This window comes from Lepidochelys olivacea (assembly GCF_965140295.1).
Source record: "Lepidochelys olivacea isolate rLepOli2 genome assembly, chromosome: 13".
In the NCBI taxonomy this organism is placed as follows: domain Eukaryota; kingdom Metazoa; phylum Chordata; order Testudines; family Cheloniidae; genus Lepidochelys; species Lepidochelys olivacea.
In genome coordinates this window covers 1,398,233-1,415,536 of record NC_140423.1, presented here as the reverse complement: position 1 = coordinate 1,415,536, position 17,304 = coordinate 1,398,233, and the positions used below count along the sequence as shown (strand labels likewise).

At 46.2% G+C, this 17,304-nt stretch overlaps 1 protein-coding gene across 1 annotated transcript in view; it reads right to left on the bottom strand.

The window, feature by feature from the left end:
• CTNNBL1 (catenin beta like 1) overlaps positions 1–16,774 on the bottom strand; it is a 106,531-nt gene extending 89,757 nt beyond the window's left edge. Inside the window, exon 1 of the mRNA XM_084646426.1 lies at positions 16,626–16,774. Within this exon, the coding sequence (XP_084502552.1) occupies positions 16,626–16,655 (30 nt within the window). The 5' untranslated portion in view covers positions 16,656–16,774. The remainder of the gene's footprint in view (positions 1–16,625) is intronic.
• Positions 16,775–17,304: the final 530 nt, after the last annotated feature.

The following is a 17,304-nucleotide window of genomic DNA, read 5'->3' as shown; positions in this document are numbered from 1 at the left end:
ATGAAAGACAGGCAACTGAAAACTTGGCTGTCCACATTATGCAAAAGAGACTGGAAGTTGTGACCATGTGCAAAGTGCAAATGGAACAGCGGGCTCAACGTAGTTTTTTAATGGACATAAAAGTAGCATAGTTAGGGGCACTGTGCTGTTGAAGATGCCATCTTTGGGAGAAGACTTACAATTAAGGTCCTGTGCGCATATAATCATGAGAAATGGCTTGGCACTTCTGGTAAGAATAGGAGAGCTACGCCCTGGTTATCTCAAACTTGGTTAACTATATTCTGTCTGCCTAAATATTCCCTGCTGTTTCAACTGGTAGACAGTAGCATTTGTCTTGTGCAATTCTACTGCACACTCTTAAGCAGCTGCTGAGGTCCACTCCAGAAATGGCTGTATTTCAGTGCCTGGTGCAGTAATGTATACATACACTGTAAAGCACTTCAGGATCCTCTGGACTGAAAAATGCTCTTTATTTCTAAGGGCATGGCTACACGGGAAAATTCAAAGCGCTGTTGCGGGAACGCTTCCACGGCAGCGCTTTGAAGTGTGAGTGTGGTCGTGCACAAGCTCCTGGTAAATCCACCACCACGAGGGGATTAGCTCCCAGCGCTTGGAGCCTGTCTACACCAGCGCTTTAAAGCACTCAGACTTGCTGCGCTTGGGGGGGGGGAGGGGGAGCACGTTTCAGCACTATAAAATGTAAGTGTAGACAAGCCCTAAAAAGTGTGCTCCTTACATGCCTTCTGGGCACATTAACAACTTAGAACACCCCACAGATCAATTTTGAAATGATGTATTGTTTGCAGCAGCCAGTAATTTAAACACCCCCCTACCAATTAGCAACACTTTTGTCAAAAACAAAAATAAAAATGCTCTTCCAGCTAACACCCTCTCGGGGAAAAGCACTGGTAAACACATATGCCTTCCATGTTGCCCTGAATGGCAGACCATGCTCCTGTTTCACAAACAGCGATTTCCAGAGACAAGGATGTTCTACTGACTCCAGACTCCTGCTGCCCAAAGTTCAAACCTAAAAACTATCAGGAGAAACAGCTCAGGTCATCCCACACGTTCCTCTAAAATGATTTCCACTGGAAACATGGAACTGAATTAGTGCTACAAAAGCCATGAAAGAGTTAAAGAAAAATCAAGCATTTTCCTTGAATGTTCCTTGTGTATCCAGACGCTTTCCAACCTAGACTCCAAGTTCTCATTTCTCTCTCCCTCTTATTTTTTAAATTAAAAAGCAATGAGACCGTAGCTGTAATGAAGGGCAAATGGTCTGTCGGATGCAAGCTAATGTACCATAGTAAGAGGCTACATCACCAGAACGAATTCTAAATTAAAATTGCACCATGAAACCAACTCCAGTTCCTCTGAGCAAGCAATCTAGATCATCGGCATTTACAGGCTGTTTCAACCTCAATTATATTATCTTTTTTTTTTTGGGGGGGGGGGGTGTCTTCTCTAATATGGAGTAACAGAGTCATTATGACAAATTATGAAAATGCCTGGAGTGTAATTATTAATGCTACCAACACATTTGCAATAGAATATAATTGAATTTTCCGACAAACTTTGTTAAGCAGGAGTTAAGGTTTAGCGGATCATAAAAAATAAAGGAAAGAAAACTTTACAAGAACTTTGCACTTATCAAACAAGCATAATGAATACCCCAATAAAATCACGGTTAACGTAAAATGTCTGGATTTCTGTCATTTAAAAGTATAAAGAAAGAGTTAAGGTACCCAAACAACCTTAACTCTGCCCCCATAGCACACACTCAACATCATCTCAAAGGTTTCAGAGTAGCAGCCGTGTTAGTCAGTATTCGCAAAAAGAAATGGAGGACTAGTGACACCTTAGAGACAAGCCAATTTATTTGAGCATAAGCTGTCGAGAGCTACAACTCACTTCATCGGATGCATTCAGCGGAAAATACAGTGAGGAGATTTATATACACACAGAACATGAAAAAATAGGTGTTATCATACACACTGTAAGGAGAAAGAAAAGGAGTACTTGTGGCACCTCAGACTAACCAATTTACAATTTCATGAAGTTGATAGATTTCCACTCCATATGGCTAAATGCAGGGCCTTGCACAATGACCGGTTTCAGAGTAACAGCCGTGTTAGTACAGAGGGGCATTGCTGGCACACGATGGCACAGATCACATTGGTGGACGTGCAGGTGAGCGAGCCTCTGATCGTGTGGCTGATGTGATTAGGCCCTGTGATGGTGTCCCCTGAATAGATATGTGGACACCAGTCCTTGCCTACAGACAGCCCCCCAACCTGAAGCAAATACTCACCAACCACACACCACACAACAGAACCACTAACCCAGGAACTTATCCTTGCAACAAAGCCCGTTGCCAATTGTGCCCACATATCTATTCAGGGGACACCATCACAGGGCCTAATCACATCAGCCACACTATCAGAGGCTCATTAACCTGCACATCCACCAATGTGATATATGGCATCATGTGCCAACAATGCCCCTCTGCCATGTACATTGGTCAAACTGGACAGTCTCTACGTAAAAGAATAAATGGACACAAATCAGACGTCAAGAATTATAACATTCATAAACCCGTCGGAGAACACTTCGATCTCTCTGGTCACTCGATTACAGACCTAAAGGTCGCAATATTACAACAAAAAGACTTCAATAACAGACTCCAACGAGAGACTGCTGAATTGGAATTAATTTGCAAACTGGATACAATTAACTTAGGCTTGAATAGAGACTGGGAGTGGATGGGTCATTACACAAAGTAAAACTATTTCCTTGTTTATTCCTCCCCCCCACTGTTCCTCAGACGTTCTTGTCAACTGCTGGAAATGGTCCACCTTGATTATCACTACAAAAGGTTCCCCACCCCCACCCCACCCCCGCTCTCCTGCTGGTAATAGCTCATCTTAAGTGATCACTCTCCTTACAGTGTGTATGATAACACCCATTTTATCATGTTCTCTATGTATATAAATCTCCTCACTGTATCTTCCACTGAATGCATCCGATGAAGTGAGCTGTAGCTCACGACAGCTTATGCTCAAATAAATTGGTTAGTCTCTAAGGTGCCACTAGTCCTCCTTATCATCTCAAAGGTTTTCTCAAAACTATGTGGCTTTTTAAAAACACTTGTAAATGCTTACGGCAGACTGTGTGGGGAGGCAGCGTAACACTTCACACCAGTCTTATATAACACAGGGTAGTGAGCCTTGGGTGTGCCAGCAAGTCTGTAAATAACGAACATTTTGAAGAGCCTACAACATTTCCATATGCCCAGTTCCAGCTGTGCTCATTTTCATAGTTCTACCCTCTGATGTCAACTACTCAAGAAACATCTTCTAAGGGCTTGGCTACACTTGCGAGTTATATCGCATTAAAGCAGCCCCGGGCACCCTAACCCACGACCCGTCTACACTGGCAAGGCACTTAGAGCACCTGGACTCTGCAGCTGGAGCACTCCTGGTAATCCACCTCCACGAGAAGCATAACTCTCGGTGGGTCTCAGCTGAAACGCCCCAGAGTCCGTGTGAACAAGGTGTTGCATTACTGCACTCTGATGGGCCTCTGGAAACATCCCATAATCCCCTTAAATCAAGTGGCCACTCTTGTCATTGTTTTGAACTGGGCTGTAAGAATGTGGATATGCCGTTTCAAAGCTCTGTTTCTGACAATCAGCACGCTTATCTGCTCCGGGACAAAGCAATCATTAGTGTGGAATCTTGCTTGAGAGGCGGGGGGGAGGGGGATCTGCTGCTGCCTGAACTTACAAGACAGCATGCTGACATGCTCTCAACCCCCCAGAAACCCACTCTCTGTCCCCAGACATACACACAACACACTCCCTGTCACACTCCACCCCGTCCATTTGAAAAGCATGTTGTAGCCTCTTGCATGCTGGGATAGCTACAACAATGCACTGCTTTTTGTGGCCATTGCAAGAGCTGCTAATGTGGCCACGCCAGCACACTTGAATCTGACAGTGTGGACACACTGCAGCGCTTTCCCTACTGCGCTCTCCGAGGGCTGGTTTAACTTACAGCGCTCTACATCTACAAGTGTAGCCATGCCCTAATTCTAACCCAGGGAACTACAGGAGAACTTAAGTATGCAACAATATGGAAATGATTTACTGTTTATATTGCTGTAGTGCCTTGAGGCCTCAATCAAGTCAAAGCCCCATTGCGCTAGGTACTGTACAAACATGCAGTAAATGACATTTCCTGCCCCAGAGAGCTAACAATCTAAAATTAAGTTGACAAGGTGGGTCAGGTAATATCTTTAATTGGACCAACTTCTGTTGGTGAGAGACACATGCTTTCGAGCTTACACAGAGCTCTTCTTCAGCTCTGGGAAACGTACTCAGAGAGTCATAGCTAAATACAGGGCCGAACAGACTGTTTAGTATAAGAAGTTAATACATATTTCAAGGGGCAGATACCTGTACGGATACAAATGTATGATTTTTAAATTTTAAAAAAAACCCCACAGATTTTTGTATTTAAAATCAGATTTTGTAAATACATTTTTCTTTTTAAAATAAAACTGATTTACAATTAAATTTGAAATTATTAAGCCCTAATCTGTAATATATTCAAACCATTTACATTACATGAAAATAATTTTCAGGCAGTACATTTACTGCTGAAATTTTAAAGAAAGTCAAACCACTGAACTGGTGGAAGTCACCAGCTAAGCAACAGGAACCAGAGTTTGTTGAAGAGTTAAGCCGACTTTTGATAGCAACAGTCTCTTCTGCAGGTGCAGAGAGAATATATTCTTCAGTTCAGTCTATTCAACTAGTTCAGATCAATGACTAGTTCATTTAAGTTGAGGAACCAATCAGGAGTTGAAAAAAACAGGATGCTTATTTTCCTCTTCCAATGTATGAATAAAAATGAGGTCTGAAAGTATGAGATCTATTAGGTCTACCATCTTGAAGGGCACGGTGATCAGAAACTATCAGTTCAGTTTATTAATTACAGATGATACTTCCTTTGTTTAAATGCAAAACATGTTTCAAAAAACCTCTTTCTTATATATACACAGTACTTTTAAAGTAGTTCTCACTAATGAAAAATAATTTTAGAACGCTTTTTGTGCACTTTAATTGAATTCCAGTTTCAATCCAAATAGAGCTTGATACAAATCACAAGTAAAAAAAAAAATCTTGTAAATAAGAACATAAAAAAGGAAAAATTAAGAATCTGAATAAATAGCTATATAAATGTTTAAATAAATGTATATAAATACAGCATATCCTCCTGGTTAGCCAAAAGAATTACCAAATTTAGCATAAAGACTATATTTAGTTGCAAATCAACATGTTGTAATGGTTACCAAACAATAAGAATCAACCTTTCTTTAGGAAAATAACTAAAAAATATAAACACAAAAGAAGATTAAAATCAATTTTTTAAATTAAGGTTTCCTGCTTGTGAATTTAATTTAAATCATGATTAAACAAGAGTGATTTAAAATAACTTTGATTTAAATCATTTGGACTTAAGTCAACCCACCCTGACAAGTACCCACTTGGGTTGATTTATTCTTTTCCGCAAAACACTCACCAGCAACTACACACCACACAACAGAAACACTAACCCAGAAACCAATCCTTGCAACAAACCCCAGTGCCAACTCTATCCACATATCTATTCAAGGGACACCATCATAGGACCTAACCACATCAGCCACATCATGAAGGGCTCATTCACCTGCACATCTACCAATGTGATATATGCCATCATGTGCCAGCAATGCCCCTCTGCCATGTACATTGGCCAAACCAGACAGTCTCTAAGCAAAAGAATAAATGGACATAAATCAGACATCAAGAATTGTAACATTCAAAAACTAGTAGGAGAGCACTTCAATCTCCCTGGACACTCAATAACAGACTTAAAAGTGGCCATTCTTCAACAAAAAAACTTCAAAAACAGACTTCAATGAAAAACTGCAGAACTGGAATTAATTTGCAAACCTGACACCATCAAACTAGGCCTGAATAAAGACTGGGAGTGGCTGGGTCACTACAAAAAATAATTTTCCCTCTGTTGATACGCACACCTTCTGTCAACTGTTGGGAATGAGCCACATCCACCCGAACTGAATTGGCCTCGTTAGCACTGACCCCCCACTTGGTAAGGCAACTCCCATCTTTTCACATGCTGTATATTTATACTTGCCTACTGAATTTTTCACTCCATGCATCTGATGAAGTGGGTTATAGCCCACGAAAGCTTACGCCCAAATAAATTTGTTAATCTCTAAGGTGCCACAAGGACTCCTCGTTGTTTTTCTGATCCAGACTAACATGGCTACCCCCCTGAAACCTAACAAAATGGTGTATCCCACAGAAATCTGGGAACACGTTTTGAGCCCTGGCTGCTTCCTCAACGAATCAAGAAGATTTAAAGAACACTGGCTAACTCACTTAGTTCAAGAATACAAAGATACCTACTTTGCATGATGCAGAGGCAGAGTAACTTTGTTACTACGGAGCCCAGAAATCATTTATTAAAGACATTTGAAAGGAATCGTCTTAAGGGACAGAGCTCCCTTTGCGAGCAAATCTCAGCCACTTGCTATCAGCTCGAAAGAGCCATCAAGAAAAACTATCCATTAGTTGTCAATTTAGAATGACTTCTGAAAGCGAGCCCCAAAACTCCAGCCATCTCTTTCCAACAACCTCTTAATCCTGTTTGTAACACCTGTGTTAAACCAGCCTGCTGTCAATCTCACTTCTCATGGCCACAACTCAAAAGAGATGAGCAATTTTAAGTAATGTGAGAGCTAAACATTAAAAAAAAAAAAAAAAAAACCTAAACAACCAAGTATAAGAAAAATTCACAAACACTTTGCTGGCTGGTGTGACTCACAGCTCTGGGGAATACATAGGGAAGGGAACTTGTGCACTTCAGCCACATGGATGTAGTTTAAATCTTAATTCTCCTTTAACTCCTTTCCTCTCCCCTTTCCTGCACTAGGTGCACAAGTCTTAAAAGGCAGCTTGCTACCACTTAAGGGGCACAAAAAGGAAAAAGTTGTGAAGTCACAAAAATCTGAAGATTTTTTCCCCACCGCAGATTGACACTGGCTAGTAAGAGCAGGAAATAACTTAAGGTGATGACCCCTGGTAAATATTTGCATGGAAGGGGGATAAAAATTGATCATACGACATCCAGTAAGTCCTGCAGTTGTCTGCCTTTGTTTCATGCTGGGGAGTGATGTAGAGATGAATGAAGATATGCCAGTTACTGAAAGACTATACCACAAACAGCTGCCAAAAACTAGACACTGCAATCTTGCTGTAAGAGACCCATCTCTACAATCAAGATCAAGTTAATAACCAAGGCACATGCATCCGATGAAGTGAGCTGTAGCTCACGAAAGCTTATGCTCCAATAAATCGGTTAGTCTCTAAGGTGCCACAAGTCCTCCTTTCCTTTTTGTGGATACAGACTAACATGGCTGCTACTCTGAAACCTGTGTACAGACAGTGGCAGAACAGGCACTGGCAAGAACAGGTTTCAAGGAACTTCTAGCATTGCTAAGACCCATCCACATGGTCAGCTGCACACTTCCCAATACTTTCCCATCTTGCATGTTATCAAAGCCTGAAAGGAAAGCAACACCCTTTGTGCTCAGCAGAGCAACCTGAAAGTTCCCAAAGAGTCACCTCGAGCAAGGTGAAATCTGAACTGTATCCCAAAATAACTCTGAATTCAAATATGTTATTCTGAACCTCCTGCGGACTCTCTCATCAAACGTTGGGTCATTCAGCATAAGACCAGAAGCCAGTGGTCAGTTCAATCCTTGGCCTCTCTTCTGAGGGTAGGTCTGTTGCAATTAGACACTCATGGCTGGCCAATGCCAGCTGACTCAGGCTAAGGGGCTATTCAATTGCAGTGTCGACGTTTGGGCTCAGACTGGAGGCCAGGTTCTGGGATCCTACAAGGTGGGAAGGTCCCAGAGATCGGTCTGCAGCCCAAGCCCACACATCTGCACCACAGTTAAACAGCCATTTAGCCTGAGCCTGATTTAGCTTGCACGGCCACACATGGATTTTTAATTGCAGTATAGATATACCTTGAGACTGCAAAAAGGAAGCCTGTTACAGTGTTTTTTGAGAGAGATAGATACAATCGCTAGACATGCATATGAGAACCAGCAACTCACTTCACATACACAAGCAAGTTGTAAGACAGGATGGGAAGTGATGCTTATTTTAATTTTGTATTGTTTTGCTCTGGTTTGTTTCTCCTGGGCCTTTTACAAGCTTTCCAGTCTACAGGAGGGGAGGGAGACTGCCCATGGAAAGGCAGAGTTCAGGGTCATATTTCAAGTTCATTCTCTTAGCTTCAGGGCATTCGCTCCTGATGAACTGTTTCAGAGTAACAGCCGTGTTAGTCTGTATTCGCAAAAAGAAAAGGAGTACTTGTGGCACCTTAGAGACTAACCAATTTATTAGAGCATAAGCTTTCGTGAGCTACAGCTCACTTCATCAGATGCATATCGTGGAACGTCCACGATATGCATCTGATGAAGTGATACGTTTCCACGATATGCATCTGATGAAGTGAGCTGTAGCTCACGAAAGCTTATGCTCTAATAAATTGGTTAGTCTCTAAGGTGCCACAAGTACTCCTTTTCTTCCTGATGAACTGGTCAACAATGAACCTTCCAAGCATTCCAAACAGCCTACAACGGCTGGTGCTGTGGACTATTACTTTAACCAGAAGGAATGACCAGAGTTGAAGTTACTGGGAACAGCTTATCAGTTGCAGAAGATGCACTGGGGTAATAAGATTGTAAATATTCACCAAGTCCACTGCTTCTCAAGCTGCACTAATTGTCTTCAGCCTCACATGCATTCATTACACAGCAAATGAATGGTAAGTTATCTGGACACCGTCATGCACCTTCACTAATAGAAACAGATCCCACTATGAGCAAAGCTTAACAAATTTAACAAGAGCTACTATTTAAGAACATAACCCCAGCCAGTGCAGCCCAGCGTTACTCCCCTGCTTTCACTACTTCCTTTAGTTTCACAAATGCAGTCTATCTAAAATCAAAGCAGTTTGTAATTTCTACATGCAGCAGTGAAATCTGCATCTGAGCAGGATTAAAGACATCTCCCCTTCTCCCCTCCAGAGACAATGGAGAGAGATGCCTGGAAACAACTGGAGCTGGCTCTGCCCCCTTAACTGCCTCTGTAATTGGAAACCAGGCGCAGAGGGCATGGGCACAGCATTGCTGGGCAAAACAGCAGCAATATTTAATCATTGGTTTAGACCATCTGCAACTGGTTTGCAGCAGCGCATGGAGTTTATGGATTCCTGAGCTCTGGATAAGCAGCCAGGTGCTGGAGTCAGTTTAATTGTATTCTCTGCTGCAAGAGATTCCTTTTCCCATTTTGACCAGCACTTGGTGCAGAATTAAAGGCATAGTGCCTGAAATCATCCCTGCCAAATTTGGCACTGAGGGAGCACAGCTTCTTGATTAAGTAGGGACACATTAACTGTTCAGAGAGGAGAAATCTGAAACAATATAAGGAAAGGAATTATTATGGTTTGTGATGGGGAAAGCAGAGAAGAGCAAGGGACTGTGCAGAATGGCCACAATAGAACAGGATTTTAATTATGTGGCTTTTTATTTGTCAGGTGGAGAAAAAGTGTAGCTACCCCCCAATAATCATCTACTAGGAAGCACCTGTGAAGCAGGATTATCCAACATTATCAAGATGGTTTATCCCACTAAATCTATTTCCTTTGCTTGCAGGGGTGAGAATCGGTGGACTTTGATCCTTTCCAGGTTCTGTTTCTATCAGAACAGAAGAACAGCCATACTGGGTCAGACCAAAGGTCCATCTAGCCCAGTATCCTGTCTTCCTACAGTGGCCAATGCCAGGTGCCCCAGAGGGAATGAACAGAACAGGAAATCATCAAGTGATACATTCTTTGTCACCCATTCCCAGCTTCTGGCAAACAGAAGCTAGGGACACCATCTCTGCCCATCCTGGCTAATAGCCATTGATGAACCTATTCTCCATGAATTTATCTAGTTCTTTTTTGAACTCTGTTATAGTCTTGGCCTTCACAACATCCTCTGGCAAGGAGTTCCACCGGTCGACTATGCGTTGTGTGAAAAAATACTTCCTTTTGTTTGTTTTAAACCTGCTACCTATTAATTTCATTTGGTGACCCCTAGTTCTTGTGTTATGAGAAGGAGTAAACAACACTTCCTTATTTATTTTCTCTACACCCGTCATGATTTTAATAGACCTCAATCATATCCCCCCTTGATCGTCTCTTTTCCAAGCTGAAAAGTCCCAGTCTCATTAATCTCTCCTCATATGGCAGCTGTTTCATACCCCAAATCATTTTTGTTGCCCTTTTCTAAACCTTTTCCAAGTCAATATCTCTTTTTTGAGATGGGGAGACCACATCAGCACGCAGTATTCAAGATGTGGGCGTACCATGGATTTATATAGAGGCAATATGATATTTTCTGTATTATTATCTATCCCGGTCTTAATGATTCGCAACATTCTGTTCGCTTTTTTGACGGCCGCTGCACATTGAGTGGATGTTTTCAGAGAACTATCCACAATGACTCCAAGATCTCTTTCTTGAGTGGTAACAGCTAATTTAGACCCCATCATTTGATATGTATAGTTGGGATGATGTTTTCCAATGTGCATTATTTTGCATTTATCAACATTGAATTTCATCTGCCATTTTGTTGCCCAGTCACCCAGTTTTGAGAGATCCTTTTGTAGCTCTTCGCAGTCTGGGACTTAACTGTCTTGAGTAGTTTTGTAACATCTGGGAATTTTGCCACCTCACTGTTTACCCCTTTTTCCAGATCATTTATGAATATGTTGAATAGGACTGGTCCCAGAACAGACCCCTGGGGGACACCACTATTTACCTCTCTCCATTCTGAGAGCTGACCATTCATTCCTACCCTTTGTTTCCTATCTTTTAACCAGTTACCAATCCATGAGAGGACCTTCCCTCTTATCCCATGACAGTTTACTTTGCTTAAGAGCGTTTGATGAGGGACCTTGTCAAAGGCTTTCTGAAAATCTAAATACAAGATATCCACTGGATCCCTGTTGTCCACATGCTTGTTGACCCCCTCTAAGAATTCTGTTTCAGCTACCAGTCCAATAATGGAAGCATCCCTCCCTTAACCCCCAACCCAGTTTTGACTGAAAGCTGCAGGATACAATAATTTTTAATTTTTTTTTTTTAAAGTATCCACAAGTAGAGAACAGGTTGAGTGACAAGACTAGCAGCCAAATCCATGAGAACTGTGAGGAAGAGAGGATTTCTTCATCCACTGCCTCCCAACAGTACAGTTATGTTGTCATTCAAAAATTATCCATAGCTCTGTAGAAGAAAAATCATTTCCCTGGGAAACAGGAATTCAAAAGGTTTAGAGAAATCAGAGAGGATATCAAATATTCCCAAGTAGATGTAAGCAAGCCCTCCCCTCCAGAGTAGAAAAGAATCAAACAGGGACCTATCTTTCATTTTCAAACAAGAAAAATGTGAGGAATAAATCATCCTTTCCAGAACAGCTGTTGAAACAAGCAAACTGAATGAAATACAACCCAACTTTGTATTTTATAACGTCTTACATACTTACAAATTTCACCACAAAATACTTGGAATAAATAACAGAGCCTGAGAAAACTAAGAAAGTAGAAACCAGTGAGAAATGAATGGTTTCAGAGTAGCAGCCGTGTTAGTATGTATTCGCAAAAAGAACAGGAGGACTTGTGGCACCTTAGAGACTAACCAATTTATTTGAGCATAAGCTTTCGTGAACTACAGCTCAGAGCCTCCTGTTAAATTTGTTAGTCTCTAAGATGCCACAAGTACTCCTTTTCTTTTTGAGAAATGAATGTTTTCACTTGGGATTGGAAATTGGATGGAAAGTTGGTAAAGTGGAGAGACACAAGAACAGCAGAGGGAAAGGATCTCATATCAACAGCAGCAAGACTAGTACTGGTAGTCAGCACAGACAGGTGGCTGGATGGATAGGAAGGGGACTGGAAACAGGCAAGATCAGAGACACTGGAAGAGCAAGTCCACAAAGAGTTTTAGAAAGGAAGGATGTGCTGAACTTGATCTGAAAAAACCAGACCCCCGTGGAGCTGTCAGAGGATGAGGTCGCATTTTGTTGAATATGCGAGAAGGTAAGCAGCACTCTGCACTTTCTGGAGTTTGGAGAGCTGGGAGATTTGGATGCCAGAGCGAGGTGAAGGCAGAGGAAGAATTAGCACAGGCAGGATCCCTTCCACATCATTCGAGAACAACTCACTCATTTGAAAAGGAAAACACAGAAACTACCTAAAATCAATGGAAGTTTTTCCTCTGCGCCTCAAAGTAACAGTACTTCAGAAATTTAAACACACCCTCACTCATGGGTGGCCAACCTGGGGCTCCGGAGCCACACGTGGCTCTTCAGAGGTTAATAGGCGGCTCCTTGCATAGGTGCTGACTCCGGGGCGGGAGCTACAGATGCCAACTTTCCCACGTGCTGTGGAGTGCTCACTGCTCAACACCCTGCTCTGTCCCAGGTCCTGCCCCCACTCCACCCCTTCCCGCAAGCCTGCCATACCCTCGCTCCTCCCCTCCCCCCCCCCCCCCCCCGAGCCTCCTGTGCACTGCAAAACAGCTGATTGCGGCGGGCGGGAGGCGTGGGGAGGCACTGATTGGCAGGGTTGCTGGTGGGCAGGAAGCGCTGGGGGCTGGATGGGGGGAGCGGATGAGGGGCTGCTGACATATTACTGGTTTCAGAGTAGCAGCCGTGTTAGTCTGTATTCGCAAAAAGAAAAGGAGGACTTGTGGCACCTTAGAGACTAACCAATTTATTTGAGCATAAGCTTTCGTGAGCTACAGCTCTGATGAAGTGAGCTGTAGCTCACGAAAGCTCATGCTCAAATAAATTGGTTAGTCTCTAAGGTGCCACAAGTCCTCCTGTTCTTTTGACATGTTACTGTGGCTCTTTAGCAATGTTCACTGGTCAATTCTGGCTCCTTCTCAGGCTCAGGCTGGCCACCCCTGCCCTAACTAATGGGCTGCCTGTGTCACAGCCAGATAAATAGAGCATATTCACAAGTGCTCCCTCTCCTAGAGGTCAGAAAAAATCCCACTTCCAGAAAGTTCTAAGGACTGCAAAAATAATCCACCTGAACATCTCTTAAATTGGAGTTTTATACTTACATATATGTTGGCGAATACATTAAAGTGTCTTTTGGTTTCATACTGTACTGAACTATTAGGCAAAGAACTAGTTTGTTCAAGAATGAAACTCCAAGTCCTTAGTAGCACGTGTGTGGAAATGCCTGAAGGGGGATCACTAGAAATCACCATACACGGTCTCATTCAGTTGCCCACAGCACAGTATTCTGGGCTCACTGCGGTCAGAGGAAATAAGTGATTTGCTACATCTGACTAGAAAAAGTTCAAACATTCTCTGATAAGGCTATCCTGGTTGTAGGCCAACAAGAGAACAAAACTTTGAGAAATAACACACACTACTCAAGAGGAGGGAAACTGGATTTAAAAGGATCTGGATAAAATACACTCAAAAGTGACTTGTGCAATATAATGGCGAACAGTAATGAAGACAGGGCTGGGAAATCAGCATAGGCTCTATTCAGGAAAAGGACTTAGCACAACTGTGGACAATAACTTAAAGCCACATTTTCAACAGTTAAGAAAGCAAGAACAATTGGAGATATCAACAGAGTACAAATGTGTTGCAGTGGTCACCCAACCAACTGGATAAAGCTTGAGGCACCAGATTTCAGGAATTAGAAGACACCCACAAGAAAGCAGCATGGGATGTCAGGGACCACAGACACAATATTAGGAAATGTTTCGGAGCAACAGCCGTGTTAGTCTGTATTCGCAAAAAGAAAAGGAGTACTTGTGGCACTTTAGAGACTAACCTATTTGAGCATGAGCTTTCGTGAGCTACAGCTCACTTCATTGGATGCATACCGTGGATGTTAGGGGGCTTATTCCTTCACCCACTTACTTCCCTGGTCCTTCTTGCATGAACAGAGAGCAACAATACCCAAAGTCCAAAGGTGCAAACAATTTGATGTTTATTGGGGTGAACTTCCAGCAAGCATGATTCCAGTTTCCTTCCTTAGTATCCTCCTTCCCAGCTCTGACACCACAGAGCCTTACACCTGTGTCCCTGTTCCCATTCCTACCCTTAGCCAAACATGATTCCAACTTCCTTACTCCCATTCCCTGTTTCCACGGTATGCATCCGATGAAGTGAGCTGTAGCTCACGAAAGCTCATGCTCAAATAAATTGGTTAGTCTCTAAAGTGCCACAAGTACTCCTTTTCTTTTTGCGAATATTAGGAAATTTTCTTCATATTTGTTGGAAGAGAGATTAGACATCTCCAACACATCCACTTCTAAAGTTGAGGGCTATGAGAAGGTAGATAAACACTATTCAAGAGGATAATATAGTAGACTAAGAACCAAAAGGTCACAAAATATACATAGGAAAAGACCTGATGCCAAGTGTACGAGGGAAGTTTTATTACTAAGAATTGTCAGTAGGATTATCAGATTAAGTCTTTTAAAAACAAATATTTCCTGTGTCACAAACTGCACAACAGCATATTAGAAATGAAGGATTTTAGAAATCTAATGTTCTTTTCACCATTAATGTTGACATTTACTTTTTGCATTTCATTCATCTGGAATAACAAAAATCGACTTGTCAGTTTCACTTTCCTGCTACAATATTTGAGGAGCAAACACTACAGAAAAAAAAATAAAATTTAGATAGATTGTGATTAAACACAATTTCAAGAAAGTGTGAAGACATTGCCATTGATCTTGTAAGTTTTCTGCCTAAAGTGACCTAGCAGTGTCCCCTCACTGTGTGGAACAGACCAAAGGCACAGAAAGACACTGCCCTGTGGGGGGGACACAAACAAACATTAGACAGTTAAGAGAAAAGCATGCAGGACGTAGGGCAATGACATACAGGTGGAAAGATCTACATATTTGTCCCATGGTCTCCTTTCATCCCAAGGCATTACAAACTCTCTATATGGGAGGTGGGGGGGATGGAGAAAGGTCAATTTGTGGATCCAAGAACTTCACTACTTTGCCACGACGAATGGGAACGTCTCTTAAGGACCGACTACCGGCCCTCCCTGGACAGCCGGCAAGGTAAGTCGCAATTTAAGACAAAATTGGTGGCGCAGATGTTTACATTGCTTTCTGCTGAACACACAGATAGTTGTCCTGGGCGGACGGACCCGAAGCACACACCACAGACTAACACGGCTGCTACTCTGCACCCTGGAAGGGTCCACAACGAACGGAGGGGTTTCGTAAGGAGGGCTCATTTCCAGCAGCTTCACCTCGCAGCTCTTCACAAGGGCAGCGTCCGGCCGAAGGCACAGGCACGCGGTAGCCGGGCTGTTGAGGCAGGGCAGGCCGGGGTGAGCCCAAATCCGGGGTCGGGACGCCGGCGTGAGCGATGCCCACTCCCCTCGGCCAGCGGGCCACTCCCACACACCCGCAGTGCCGCCTCCCGGAGTCGGGGTCCCTGCGACTGAGTCTCCCCCGGCCCCGCCCCGCCCCCATGGCACACGGGGACACCCGGGCCTAGCCGGGGGGGGGGTCTCGGGTTCCCCAGCGGCTGGGGAAGTCCCCCCCCGGCCCCGCCACGCCATGGCACACGGGGACACCCGGGCCTAGCCGGGGGGGGGGGTCTCGGGTTCCCCAGCGGCTGGGGAAGGCCCCCCCGGCCCCGCCACGCCATGGCACACGGGGACACCCGGGCCTAGCCGGGGGGGGGGGGGGGTCTCGGGTTCCCCAGCGGCTGGGGAAGTCCCCCCCCGGCCCCGCCACGCCATGGCACACGGGGACACCCGGGCCTAGCCGGGGGGGGGTCTCGGGTTCCCCAGCGGCTGGGGAAGTCCCCCCCCGGCCCCGCCACGCCATGGCACACGGGGACACCCGGGCCTAGCCGGGGGGGGGGGTCTCGGGTTCCCCAGCGGCTGGGGAAGTCCCCCCCCGGCCCCGCCACGCCATGGCACACGGGGACACCCGGGCCTAGCCGGGGGGGGGCGTCTCGGGTTCCCCAGCGGCTGGGGAAGTCCCCCCCGGCCCCGCCACGCCATGGCACACGGGGAGACCCGGGCCTAGCCGGGGGGGGGGGGTCTCGGGTTCCCCAGCGGCTGGGGAAGTCCCCCCCCCCAGCCCCGCCATGGCACACGGGGACACCCGGGCCTAGCCGGGGGGGGGGGATCTCGGGTTCCCCAGCGGCTGGGGAAGTCCCCCCCCCAGCCCCGCCATGGCACACGGGGACACCCGGGCCTAGCCGGGGGGGGGGGGATCTCGGGTTCCCCAGCGGCTGGGGAAGTCCCCCCCCCAGCACGGGCCCCGGCCCCGAGCAGGCTGCGAGCAGAGCCCCTCCCCCGCACGCAGGGGTGACACCCCCGCCCAGGCACCGGCAGTGGGGGGCAGCGCCAGGGAGTGCCCCCCCCCAACCAGCACGGCCCCGGCCCCGGCCCCTGTGAGACCGGACCGGCCGCCCCTCACCTGGTAGCTGAGCAGCTCACCCACGTCCATGACGCCCGCACAGCGGCACCCGGCAACGGTCGCAAAACCGGAGGGATGGACAACACGCTGCCGTAAAGCGCGGTGCAAGAAAGAAAAGCGGCTTCCCCTCGGGGCAAGCAGGAGCCACGCTGCCGTAAAGCGCGACGGGGGGGCGGGCGCGCCACACTGCTGTGAATCCTGCTGGAGCGCGAGTTACGTGCCCTCAAACGCGCGCAGTCGAGGGGCGGGGCCGTGCTGGGCAGAGGGGGGCGGGGCTCTGCTGGGTGGGCGGGGCCGAGGGCGGGGCCCTGCTAGGCAGAGCGGGGCAGGTGGGGCACTGGGGCGGGGCCGTGCTGGTTGCAGGGGGCAGGCGGGGCACTGGGGTGGGGCCATGCTGGGCAGAGGGGGGCAGGCGGGGCACTGGGGCGGGGCCGTGCTGGTTGCAGGGGGCAGGCGGGGCACTGGGGCGGGGCCGTGCTGGGCAGAGGGGGGCAGGCGGGGCACTGGGGCGGGGCCGTGCTGGGCAGAGGGGGGCAGATGGGGCACTGGGGCAGGGCCATGCTGGTTGCAGGGGGCAGGCGGGGCACTGGGGTGGGGCCATGCTGGGCAGAGGGGGGCAGGCGGGGCACTGGGGCGGGGCCGTGCTGGTTGCAGGGGGCAGGCGGGGCACTGGGGTGGG